Here is a 13,189-nt window from a genome sequence, read left to right as displayed (position 1 = left end):
TGTTGTCTGTGCTGCAGGAAGAGGACTCAGTGTCGTTTGTCAGTCCGGACAGCACACCTGCATGCACATTCATTGGTTCGTGTAGGTGTGGGTGTGTGTAATAACTGAGTTGTTCTGAAGTTTCAAGCTTTAGGCGAATTGCAACACTGAGTCGAGCAACGATGACAGGGACACATGGAATGTTTATGTAGCGTTTGAGTCGGTGACCTGTGTGTGAGTTTTGTAAATGGGTGTATTATTGGCATGCAGACCCGCTGAATCCTAAAGCACCTGTTTAGTTGAAGCAGGGCAGGATGTAACAGCTTACTTAAATTCCTTTTTTATGAGCTTGTGTGCATCCAAAAAATTTCTTGAAGAAAAAAAGCAGCCAAATTTATAAATCTTTACCTTTACGAAAGCAACATTGTTGCTGGTGACAAACAGAAATGTTGTCCCAATGTTTACCTTGACCCTTAACCAAAGGTGTCTTCTCAGCTGTGAAAAGAAAGTACATCCTTGTACTTTGAATTTCTGTGTCGATTTTATATTTATTGTTGTAATTTTTTATTCCCATCATTTTTTGTCCAGAATCACCATTTGTGATGACAGTAAGCACTCAAACCAGGTAAAATTCATTGTAGATGATGAAAAGATGCCAGCTTCTGCTCTCACTATAACTGCTCAATAGAGCAGAGTGCATTGTAGTCACAAGACACATTGCACGCAAAATGTGGCTCTCTGTAACCATGTTAGCGCCATCTATAACAAAGTGGGTTGGTGAGTTGATTTGGTCCAGACTGAAATATCTCAATATCTTCCAGTATGACTGCCACAAATTTTTGTAAAGATATCCATGGTGCCCAGAGGATGAATCCCAATGTTGGTGACGGTTTTTCTAGCTCTACCATAAGGTTGACATGTTTAGATTTGAGTAAAATGTCTCAACAAGTAGAGAATGGATTGCCATGGAGTTTGGTCGCAGTCATGTTCTCCACATGTTCTAACATGTAGACATAATGGGCCACGTTTCAGTCACTTTTTTCAAACTTGTTCCATTGACAACAGAAACAGAAAAACATAAAAGAAAACAGCTTTTTTGGGAATTCAGCCATATTAAAATACTGTATATGTGAGCACAAAGAGTAGGAGAGAAGCCAACAGAGAAAAGGTGGTTCAGCCACATGCTGGGGTTTGACCTAGTCTTTTCAGTTATCGCTATTACTTTCCTCAGAATCTCTGAAAAACCAATATAGCCATGTTGATGTTGTATAAAATGGTGATTATAAAAAGTACATTTTGGAGTAAACAATTAATTATTCATGAGGTAGTTTTACTCTATTAAACAAAAAAGACAAACACATTATCAACATGTATTTTGTCCTGTACATGATGAGAACAAAAACATCTCTCACATGAAGGCCTGGAGCCAGAGATCTACAAGAGTCGTGGATGATTTAGGTGCTGCTGGTGTCCTCACTTAACCTTCTGTAGATGTGAGCACCAGCAAAATGTCCTCACTTAAGAGGGTGATCCTCATCATGCGATCCTTGTAATGCACACACATACACACACACACACACAGCAGAGGGTAGTTCTTAAAGTTGTCGACAGCCACACACACTGTCATTTACACTTGAATACTCAAGTGCGCACCAACAGAGCAACACCATAAATATAGAAATAGTTTGGCAACAGTTGTAGGCACGCAGGTCTACACACACTCACATACATACACACACACACAAACCACAGTGTGGCCAGCTGCTTTGGGAAGACGAGAGGTTTTGAATGGGAGTGACAGCTGTGGATTCCTCAGGATGAAGGAGGGAGAGAGAGAGAGAGATAGGCGTGAGCAAAAGAGGGAGATAAGTTGGAGAGGGAATGAGTGTGTGTCAGTAGTAGCCAAAACGGCAAAGAAAGAGAGGGAACACTAATGATTTATTTTTCTTTTTTCCTCAACCAGATTTAGATACTTAAGCTTGATTGTTTTCATGAAGTAACGTAGATGGCAATAAACTCAATTAAACTGAAAGAAAAGGAGGGATTAGAGACTTAATGAAAGAGAGTAAGACTGCGTGTCATCCCAAAAAATCGTTTTGAACCTTAAACCGGGACTTAGGTTCTCATACTAAAATGATACTTTTCCATTAATTAGCTGACTGTATTTGTCAACAAAGGTATTATTTCAGTCAATATCTGATTTGAGAATGATTGAGGAATCTGAGCAAGCATTTCTTGGTACTTGACCTTTTTTTGACATTCAATGTAACACACACACACACACACACACACACACACACACACACACACACACACACACACACACACAGTTCAGCTGGTTCTCTAAAAGTATTGAGGTCCAGAGACAGAGAGACAGAGAGCTCCCAGAGTAAAGAGCATGTGATCCTAACTGTCAGTACCAGACTATTCATAGAGATCCTGTGTTACACAAGGTTGATTTAGCAACTCTGTAGATTTTTTTTAGTGCATACACCCTCACCTCCTGCACCTTTTACTCTATTTGAGTAATAATTACTTCTATACTGATAGTTTTTTTTTTTTTTGGTCCTACACTAAACACTCATATTTATAGACAACAATGAACAACATACATCAACAACAGCTCTGACGAATATATATCGGGTAGGTCTTCCCTGGGAAAACCCTTTGGTTCATAGGACTCCAATTCCAATGAACAGATCATTGTTTCTAACATCAAAAGAAGAGTTGGATATGATCATGAGCCGGAATACTCGTCATGGTTGAACAGAAAAAGAAAACGTACAGCATCAGCTACAGAAACTCAGATGTCTCCAAACAGAAAATCCAGGGATGTCAGGTTGCTGTAAGCAGGTTGACTGTCTGTAGAAACACCACACCACTTCCCTGAAACTGAAGTAAGCGTATGTAGCATTGTAAAAGCAGTCTGCTGAAATGAGCCATGCTGTGAATTATTTTCTCATAGTTTTCTCTTAGTTAATTAGGCAGTGATTATAACAGATCTTTACATACTCTGTGTCTGCACCCATGCTGTATGTTCAGGGGGGAAAAATGGAAATTCCTCAAATTATCATTATCGTCTACTTTCTTGCCAAGAGTGAGATGAGAAGATCGATACCACTCTCACGTCTGTCTGTCTGTTACATATGAAGCTACAGCGAGGAGACAGTTAGCTTAGCATAAGGACTGGAGGCAGGGGGAAACATCTAGCCCGGTTCTGAACGTTGCGAGTCTAAACAAAAGTTAAAGTAAAGGACAAGTTGTAGATTTAGGTGGCTACAAAATGTCAAAATATTTCTTTAATAGTGTCTAAAGAAAGACAAGGAAATTACATTTTCAAGTACAACAGCAATGTTCTCAAGCTCTCTACAGTGCAAATTGTTTTACTTGAAAACACAGTGCTTTGACAAGTTTGTTAAAGTTACACTTAAGTGTTATTCAAGCCCATTTAGTTCCACAAGTGGCATTGAAATAGATAAAACACAATTTAACTGGATTGTCAATAGTTTACCTAGTAGTTTTCCATGTTCCTTTAATGGTTGTGTTTGTGACCAAGTTTGTGTTCAGCTCATAAGTGTGTTGCTTCAGGGCCACTGTTAGTCATTAATCTGAGTCGTTAATGGATGTCAAAGCGCTCAGCTTCTCATTAAAGCCATACATTTAGAGGAACTGGAACAGTGATTTGGGAGTGTTTGTGTGAGTGTGTGTGAGAAAATGAGTCAGGTGGAGTCCCAGAAGCCATGGTTGTTTTAGTTTTACTGTCTCTTACTACTGTGTTGCTGTGGGATACTTCACTGCCGTAGGGCTCAAGGGCACTGTGGCAGCAGCATCACAACAACAGCAGGGGGAGGAGAGGGGAGGAAATGTGAGTCTAAACTGAGCTCTTAAACAGGAAGCCACCCCGGTTCTCTCATTGTTGTGTTTTTATAGACTCAACTTCCTGCCGGCCCGACCGCCCTCGTTACCATGGCTACAATCCCTGTTTTTTATTGGGATGGATTGTAAAGATCCCACAGTGGTAAGAGCTGACGGTCATCTCTGGCCAAAGTGTGACCCTTAAAAAAAAAAAATTGGAGTGTAACAGAAGTTGCACTGAAGCAACAGGGTCCTAAAAAAGTGTGAAGGCTTGTGAAGTCTTAAAATGCCTCCTATATAGGTCTGTAAGAGGTCGTATGTATCGCACTTCATTCATGTCTGATAATTACCTTTTTCCTACCCGGCATGTTCATATTTTCAGGCTGATTTCAACCACATTGTCTCCCTCTGTCTGAAATTTAATTCCTGGCAGCATTTAAAGGTTAAAAACTCTTTTTGAAAAAGCCTTTCTTAGCCTGGAGTCTGCAGATACCCTGCAAAATGGCCTTTTGCTCCCAAGCAAGGTGTTACTATTGTGTGAATGAAATGATGAAATCAACAGTTTGCCCACAGACACTGTCAACAAAGAGAGGCAGAGATATCAAGAGGAAGGGAGGAGAAGAAAGAGAAGGAGTTAAAGAAAAGAGGATGTGGCCGACAGTAAAAGATGACTGGAGGGGAGTGGAGCTCTCTGTCTAATTATAGGTCCTGCTGTTAACTGGCTGATGCAGAAGTGCTACTGGGGTTTTCACATAGCCGGATATTTACAAGACAAACACGGGTACGTGCCTTTGACTTTATTTATCGTTTACTCCATGTGTCTGTGTCTACGTGAGCAGTTTTTGTTGTTTCCGTGGACATTTATATCTTACTAATATGTTTCTTACTGTGCACTGGAAGTCCGCTGTGGTCCGTGTTTGCGAGCGTGTAAAACTGTGATGATCAAGCCTGTGCGCGTATGTGCGCGCGTGTGTTTGTGTGTGTGTGTGAGAGCTTGCTGACCTAACAGGCAGCGGTCCTGGATGTTTATGGAAACTCAGTGAGGACTTAGGAAACTTGACCCATGCTGCATTATACATCAACCTTCCTCTGTTACTGTCATCCACCTTCACTCACACACACACACACACACACACACTCACTCACTAACTCACTCACTCACTCACTCACTCACTCACTCACGCACACACACAAGCGCACGCGCACTTACAGTCCTGTCTCAAATGCACGTCCAAACACCAGCTCACGCATGCGCACACATAAATTCAGATGCACAAATTCATGGTAACATCTCAAAAACTCGTGCCCTTCCTCTCACACACATTGTTCATTGTGATTACCATACCGAAAATGACTTGAAATGCACCTTTAATGTGAATGAGAACATCCACTGTGGGAGCGGCTGCAGAGGCCATGACATTGGTCTATGCGTTATTGCCCAGTAACTGTTAACATGTGATCTGGCTCCTAGACAAATGTTGAGTGAGATGACACCACAATTAAAACACTTGAAGATTTTTTTACTTTTTTTTTTTTTTTTTTAACAAAAGAAATCAAATGAACAACATTGACAAAATCATAGTTTTAGCATTGACTCAGATTGCCCAAATAAATGTCCCAGAGAGACCATCTCTGTAATTGAAAAATAGACAATTCATGTGCAAATTTCCAGGTATATACAGTATTATACAGTGAATTCCAGAGATTCCTCTGTATTAACCCTGTTTCATGTTCCAGTTACTTTTATATGCCATCTCATCAAATCTCTCTGTCTCCTGTCTGTTGTATAGACAAATGTTTAAAATGCACTCTCAGCATAAAATTCAGATTTTAGTTTGCCAAATAAGGAAGTGAGGAATAGTAAGATTTCGACAGTGTCCGGCTCCTAGTTTAGTACTCTCGTTTGGGTAGCCTATTGGATCTAAACGGCTGCTGTGCCTTTATTGCTTTAGTGCTTAAACAATTCATTAATCAATTGATCAAAATTAATCATCGATGGTTTTGGCAATCGGCTAATTGTTATTTATCAAGCAACAATGCCGAAAATTTGCTCATTCCAGCTTCTCAGATTGAAGGACCTGCTGCTTTACTCTGTCAAATCATTATATATTATAAATTTTATATTTTGGGGTTTTAGACTTTTGGGCAGACAAAAAAAAGCAATTTGAAGACATCACCTTAAAGTGCTCTTACAAATTGTGACTGGCATGTTTCATTATTTTCTGACTTTTTTCTGCCCTCATCGATAAGTTGTAACAAATAATCATTGAATTAATAAATAATCACAATAGTTTGAGCTAGATTTGACAATGAAACTTGTTTTAGGTTTGTCTTAAACACAACAAAAACACAACAAAATTTTATAAAATAAAAGTCTTTACTAAATCATTTAATCTCAGCTTCTTTCAGGAAAAAAAATCTTGAAAATATAACACAAAGTGATAAAGGCAGAGATGAAATCAGTTACAGGCTGCACTGGAAATCAGGTTTTGTTTTAAGACAAATATGTTAAATGACAAAGTAAAACCTCAGTGTCAGTTATCTGGTTTTGTACATAACAATTTACCCCATAATCCCCGCTGCAGTGTATTAGTGATTTATCCGGCATTTCCACTTGCTTAAAAGCCAGACTTGAACCTGTGGCTTTGACCCTGCGTTTATTTGCATTAGATGAAATGGAAACAGTTTTCTTGGCAAAGAACTGGAAAGACATGCTGTAAACTTGGCTGAGTAATGTTTTTGGAACAAATACTCATTTTTTTGGAACGAGTACTTGTGCGTGCAAAAAAACAAAACAAAACAAATACCCACACACACATGCACAAATAGTGATTTGTAAATCGTTTCAAGTATGTACAGTCGATGTTGATTTGACGCTACTAGGAAACGGATCACACGTGGATCTTTTTATTACATAGCGCAAGAGATAAGAAAGAAGCTTTTTTATTAACAGCCTCTCCCAGATACCCTGAGGTAATGAAATCTTTATTAAGTGGAAGTAGCTGCCTCTGAAAGGTGTTGTGTGATTTAGAAATACTCATGCACACAGAGTGTATACCATCAAAACAGAAGGCGGCTATGTAGCTATATTTGGATGTGCAACAAGACGCAAAGTGGTGGCGTGTGCTCCGTCGGTTGTTGACTTTGTACAGCTTGAGTGCCTATCAGTAGTGGCACTGTGCTGGCTGTCAGCTCTCCTCCAGTGTTCAGAGAGTGACTAGACTTATCTGCATGTTGTTAAAGACTGCTGATCAACTCGCCTTTCTTGTCTTTTGACTTTCTGCTCCCTGTTTTTAGGCTGGTGTGTTTTTCTTTTTTCCTTTGTTTCATTTTCATCTCTCTATTTTTCTGTTCTCATTGCCCCTTTCTCTCGCACTGTGTGCCTTTTTGTCTTCTCATCTTTCGCTCCATCAACAAGTGTCCACTCCATGAGAGGATACGGAGGGAGTGAGGGATAGAGGAAAATAGAGAGAGAGAGAGAGGGGGAAAGAGAGAGAGAGAGACCTTTGTATATCCTTGTTTTACCTGTAGAACCAGTCCTCACCAAGCAGAACACATTTTCAAAAATAAAAAGAATAGAAAAGGGAGGAATGAGTGGGAAGGGATTAACCAAATGTCAGGCTGTCAGTCGCACACATGTACATGCATAAAGTATTTCATTTTGTACAGAGAACATGTGCCTAATCTAGCTAATCGTTCAGATAAATCAGCACATTCCCAATGGTCTCTCTAACCAGACAGGCTGTATCATACTGAGTCGTTGCTGATTTCCATAATGACACACTGACACACCCACAGATAGTCACATACACACACATACAAACACACACACACATACACACACACACAAAAGTAAACTATCAGTTTAGTTTTACCGTACATTGTTTAAAGAGGAACTCACTCTACTGTACATAGTTTAATGTGCCACACTTAAACCAAAATGAACATTTTGGCGTCAGAAACTTTTACTCCTTAGCCTTGGTTGATGTGGCTACAACTGTGGTTACTGCTGGTTTAATAATGTTTTAATAACACAAGTCTCAGAGTTCCGTCGAACATTACACACCTTGAGCAGCTACTCGGTTAGGAATACAACAGAAGAGGAGCAACTCTTGCACAGTCTCTCTGTTAAACTGCGGCCTTAGTTGTGGGCATCAGTTTATTTTAGGAAAGAAGACTATAAAAGACCATGGTCCAACACTGTAATACTGAACTTATGTTGTGCTCTGCATTGTGCGTCGCGGCTTGTACGTGGCCATGTGCATTCACGTTAATCCCTTGTTCATGGGCGCATAGTTTGGTGGACTCAACTAACAGTGAGAACTCTAGAGAAGCTGTTACAGAATGCAAATATGTTGATTGGCTGTTGCTGAGAATTGCCAGCCACAACTAGTATCACAAATTGGTTTGATATGATGCAGATTTTAAAAGACTAAACGGAGAATAACTTTGACTCCTTTTAAAGACCAACGTAGTGTGACTGCATTTCCCACAATTCCTGCAGTGTCTTGACCCATGTCTGCCAAAATCTGTTTGCAGCTTTAAAACGCAGTTGATGAAAATCCAAAAATAACACTTGTCTCAGTTGTTGAGAAAAAGTTTGAAACTTCCCAATAGTGATACATTGTGTTTGAAGTACATCGAAACACTGCTCCCTCTGAACTGTAGCAGGAAGATCAGGGAAATCCTCCTCACTTCAGTACAGATAAAAATTGAGCATTACATTCGTGTTCGTATTTGTTGTTTGACTTTCCCGTAGGCAAACATTTTATCTCATGCTCTCACGTGGACCTGTCGCTTAAATGTACAATATGTGTACATGTGTGGGCGTGCTTTGTGTGTTATTCTAGTACATGCCTTCCCAGCTATATTTGCACAGGAAAAATGGTACTATTTAAATTAAATCAACACAGAATTACAACCACAGGATGAAGATTTGTTAATCTTCTCTGAGTACTACATGCAGATGTAATGAACTGTAATATAATACCACTTTTTAGGAAAACTAACAACGTATCTCATGTCTCATATTACTTGTAGAGACCCAGGAGAGAGAGACTGTGGGGAGATTACAGTAAATGTGGTTGCAGAGGTTCAGAGACTAAACCACTACATGGTTTCTAGATTGAAAGTCACAATGGCTACATAGGAACTGTATTATTATCAGTTATTTTACAATTTTGTATCCACTCACTGGGTAGCAGGGTGGCCAAGTGGTCACAGAGATTATTCTCCCACTGAAGGACCTAGATTCATGTACTGCTAAGGTGTCACTACCTACAGTAGTTTGTGAAAGCTCTTGATGCAACAGTTCTGTAATGTGTGTACTGTTAATCTGAACCTGCCTTTTAAAGAAGTCAATTCTGAAAAATTCATATGTTTACAGTTAAGTAATGAAGCAAAATCAGATTTTCTTTTCTTTTTTTCTCTTCTGCAATCCACAATTGTGATGTGGACCATGTAGACTCAACCCTGATGAAGGGGGCTGTGTACACCAAATGTACAATGGCCTTAATTATATAGTTTAAAAAACAGAGGGGAAATAATAATTAGGGGATGCAAGCTTTTCATCATGACTCGTCTTTTCTAGTGTTGAGACAGTGACTGACCCCCTCACTCCCGTTGGCAAGCTCTTTACATACAACACATTCTTTAAAGATGTGAGTGGTGAGCTAAATAGGGAGATGTCTTTGATTTTGAAGTGGTCACTGGGTGTACAGTCAAAAAGTCAGACAGTGAAAAGTCAACGAAAGCCACTTAACTGTGTTATCCAGTGAAAATCGAGCAATTCATAGAATGATCATATCACGTTAACATTTTGCATCCTCCCTGTCATTCTCTCTTTTTTGTCTTTGTTGTAACTTTTTCCTTCTTATCTTTTTCCAGTCCTTTCATTTGCATCTTTTCATTTCACTTTTACCAACAACTGGAAACTGGAGGTGACATCACTGGGATACTCTACAAGTGTGTGTGGGCGCGTGGTTTTCTCTGTCGAAACAAAAGGCCATGTGTAGGTAAATGTTGGACCAGTGTGTGTCTTGCTATTTATAACCCATGGGAGGCAGGGAAAGAGAAAGACACTGGTGTTCCCGACTGTGAGCGTGAATATGTGTATGTCTGTGTGTGTGTACTGTAGCAGCCTTTGTTTCCTTGTATAAGCATGTTCTCCTCTCCTTTTCCTCAGAATAATAGCCTTGTTATTCTTTGCTGTCATTACTGAGAATATGTGTGCATAGCTGTGTGTGTGTTTACCAAGGGATTTTCTGTTATTCCAGCCATGGTAGGCATTCAGACTGTCCATCTGCATTCATACCTCCTAATATGGAGGAGTACTGACACTGCACACACACACACACACACACACACACACAGACACACACACACTGCTCTGTCACATTAACCCAAACAGTGATGGTAATGAGACCATTTTTTGTGCGTGTGCATGCACATCCGCTTGTAGAAACAACACCAGTAACATATATTCTATTCTATTCTACTCTATTCCCTTTCACTCATTTCCAGTGCTGCTGTTGGCATCGTGCCAAGTCTCTCTATGAGTGACATTAACTTCATACACTGCAGCCTAAATAACCACATTATTTCAAGGCTTTACTCTGTGTATGTGTGTTTAAAGTTTTGGCCTAAGCATCAAGGCAGGTTCGTCCAATACGTGTTTGCTCAAGCCTGTCTTGTGTGTGAAGCTGACTATGAGTGTGCAGCATGTAGAATGTGTGTAAATGACGTTACAGTATGTGTAAAGGTTTATGAAGGTTTGTTTGTGTGTATTTATTTAAATGAATGTGTGTCGCTCGCTACATTATTATCCACGTGTTTATTTTATGAATGCCTGTATGTGATTACAGCTGGGTTTCTGTGTGAGTCAGTTTGCATTTTTGTGTGAATATGCAAGTGCATCTGTATGTGTGTGTGTGTGTGTGTGTGTGTGTGTGTGTGTGTGTGTGTGTGTGTGTGTGTGTGTGTGTGTGCGCGCAAATATGTGTGTATGTGTCTCATAGACAGAAACCACCCCCAGCCTTTTCCCAAGCTGTTCCCTTCCTGGATCCTGTTTTTAGTGCCGGATGAGGCAATCTTTCCCATTGACTCAGCCATGCAATGCAAATAGCCACAGAAGCATGCAAAGAGCATGGAAATGCATGTGTATGCCTGTGTGTCTGCGTAAGATACAGACACATACAGACATACAGAAATAGTGTGAGTTTAGTGTAACACACAAAGAAAACGGAAGGCAGAGCTTATTATTTTGTCACTCTGTGTGTTGTACTAATTTAGATATTCGCTAAGAGAGACCGATATAGTTGTTATTTGTCCATAAAAATGACAAAAACTTTTACATTTTTTAATTTCTTTTTCTACAAAAAAACTTTGTTTCCTCTTTATTGGCAGTGGATTTCATTGCTGTTGGTTTCATTGTCGGTTTTGAATCATTTCCACTGGAGCAGATCTGCAATCTGTTGCCAGAGGTGTCGGGCTATTTGTTTAAGTACCGGAGCGCACCTATGATGTGCGCATGTGTGCACGCACACGGTTAAGTTGTGGCGCATTTCGAAGGCTATGTCACCACTGTTTCTAATATGACAAGTTTAAACACATTAGACAACTATAAATGACCACACGCTCAAATGACTTTATGAATGGTCTCATCGTGTTGAGAATATTACGCGGCAGTCAGCCCCACATCTTGCCCAGTAGTATTAAACAATACCATGGATGTAGTAGGTTGTAATTAGTGTGGGCTGGCTCTATAATGTTTGTTTGGAAATGCATCACAAATAAAGAAACCCTCAGAGTGAAAGATGAATGAAGGGATGTTTTGCTGCTGTTACATCTTTACTAGTTAACGTTAGCTGGGTAGAAAAAATTCATTTAAATTCATTTGATCTGTTCCCAGATTCCTCACTGGCAGTGCCGGTGTCGTGTGCGACCTTGTTTCCCATGGACCTCAGGGTGGGAGAGCGGGGGATGCGCCCTGGTTCGGACACGGCGCTCCTCACCCCACTGCATCCGCCTTTACTCCTCACCCAGTTCTCCTCTCAGCCCTGCACCTCCTTCTCCCAACAGCAACTGCACCAACAAATCAGGGTAAAGGATTAACAACATAGAGATAGGCTAATCTTTGTGCAAGATTAAATACAGTATTTAACTGTTTGAATAAAGACTTAGACTATCTCCTTAAAAAAATACTGTGGATTATATTTTCTTACATGTTGATTTTACATGACTGTTTGCTTTATATATACTTCTATAATCTGAATGTTTGTGGGGGTGTTAGTTTAACGTGGAGCAGAGGAGACGAGAGCAGGAGCACCATGAGAAACAACAGGAGTTGCAGCAGCTAAAACACAAAGACAAGAGTCAACAAAGTGAGTCCATTCACACACACACACACACACACACACACACACACACACACACACACACACACACACACACACACACACACACACACACACACACAAACGTGAAACTTAACTTCACTAACATGTTGCTACTAGTGTGTTTACTTTTGAAATTGTCATTTTTTTCCCCTGGTTCTTATACAAAGCTATTTCTAGGTCTTTAAAAAAAATGATGGCCCAGAGTGCTAATGAGGGCCAGAGAGGAAAGTCCCTGTCAGAAATCTTAGTCATCTTAATTGAATAGTGTTACTCGACTTTCAAAGTTGTTTGCTTTGAAATGAGAGCTAAATATAACCTGACAAGTGGAGCTACAACAGTGAAGTTAAATATAGCTTTCAGTCAATATTGACTTGATCACTCCTAGTACCCTCTGTCACCTCTGTGTGCACACAATTGCACACATGAACACACACACACACACACACACACACACAGACACACGCACAGAATTTAATCTCCGACAAACTGGTGACCTTTAGACTGCATCATATCCAAATGCATCCATACTCTCAGCCCTGCATTTATGTATAGTAATATATGCATTTGCCAAGACTCCCCAGAGTATTGATGAGTTGTCTTTGACATATTGTCACTATGTCTTGCACAAATATGCTACAAAGTTTGGTTGTGCGCGCTGTGCTTTTGAATGGGCCTTTCCTTGCCCCCTCCTCCCATTAAGAAGCAATTGGTGAGTCCTTCTAGGTTTTTGATTGGTTCTTTGTGTTATTGATTGACAGGTGCAGTAGCCAGTTCCTTGGTAAAACAGAAACTCCAGGAGGTGATTCTTAAGAAGCGGAAACAGGCGGCGCAGGAAAGAACCAACCCCAGCACTCTGACTGCAGCTCCTGTAGCGTACAGGTACCACAAAATGCCAAAATGCATAAAAACACACACACACACACACACACACACACACACACACACACACACACACACAC

General features: G+C 40.2%; 1 protein-coding gene across 4 annotated transcripts in view; it reads left to right on the top strand.

The window, feature by feature from the left end:
* hdac7a (histone deacetylase 7a) overlaps positions 1 to 13,189 on the top strand; it is a 60,650-nt gene that overhangs the window by 24,764 nt on the left and 22,697 nt on the right. For all 4 annotated transcript variants that reach the window (XM_040153830.1, XM_040153829.1, XM_040153832.1 and 1 more), the window contains 3 exons: positions 11,744 to 11,934; positions 12,125 to 12,215; positions 12,989 to 13,109. In XM_040153830.1, coding sequence (XP_040009764.1) covers positions 11,744 to 11,934; positions 12,125 to 12,215; positions 12,989 to 13,109 — 403 coding nt within the window. The remainder of the gene's footprint in view (positions 1 to 11,743; positions 11,935 to 12,124; positions 12,216 to 12,988; positions 13,110 to 13,189) is intronic.

This window comes from Xiphias gladius, chromosome 18, assembly GCF_016859285.1.
Source record: "Xiphias gladius isolate SHS-SW01 ecotype Sanya breed wild chromosome 18, ASM1685928v1, whole genome shotgun sequence".
Taxonomy (NCBI): domain Eukaryota; kingdom Metazoa; phylum Chordata; class Actinopteri; order Istiophoriformes; family Xiphiidae; genus Xiphias; species Xiphias gladius.
Note: the sequence above shows the minus strand (reverse complement) of the source record. Positions and strands in the feature narration are given on the sequence as shown.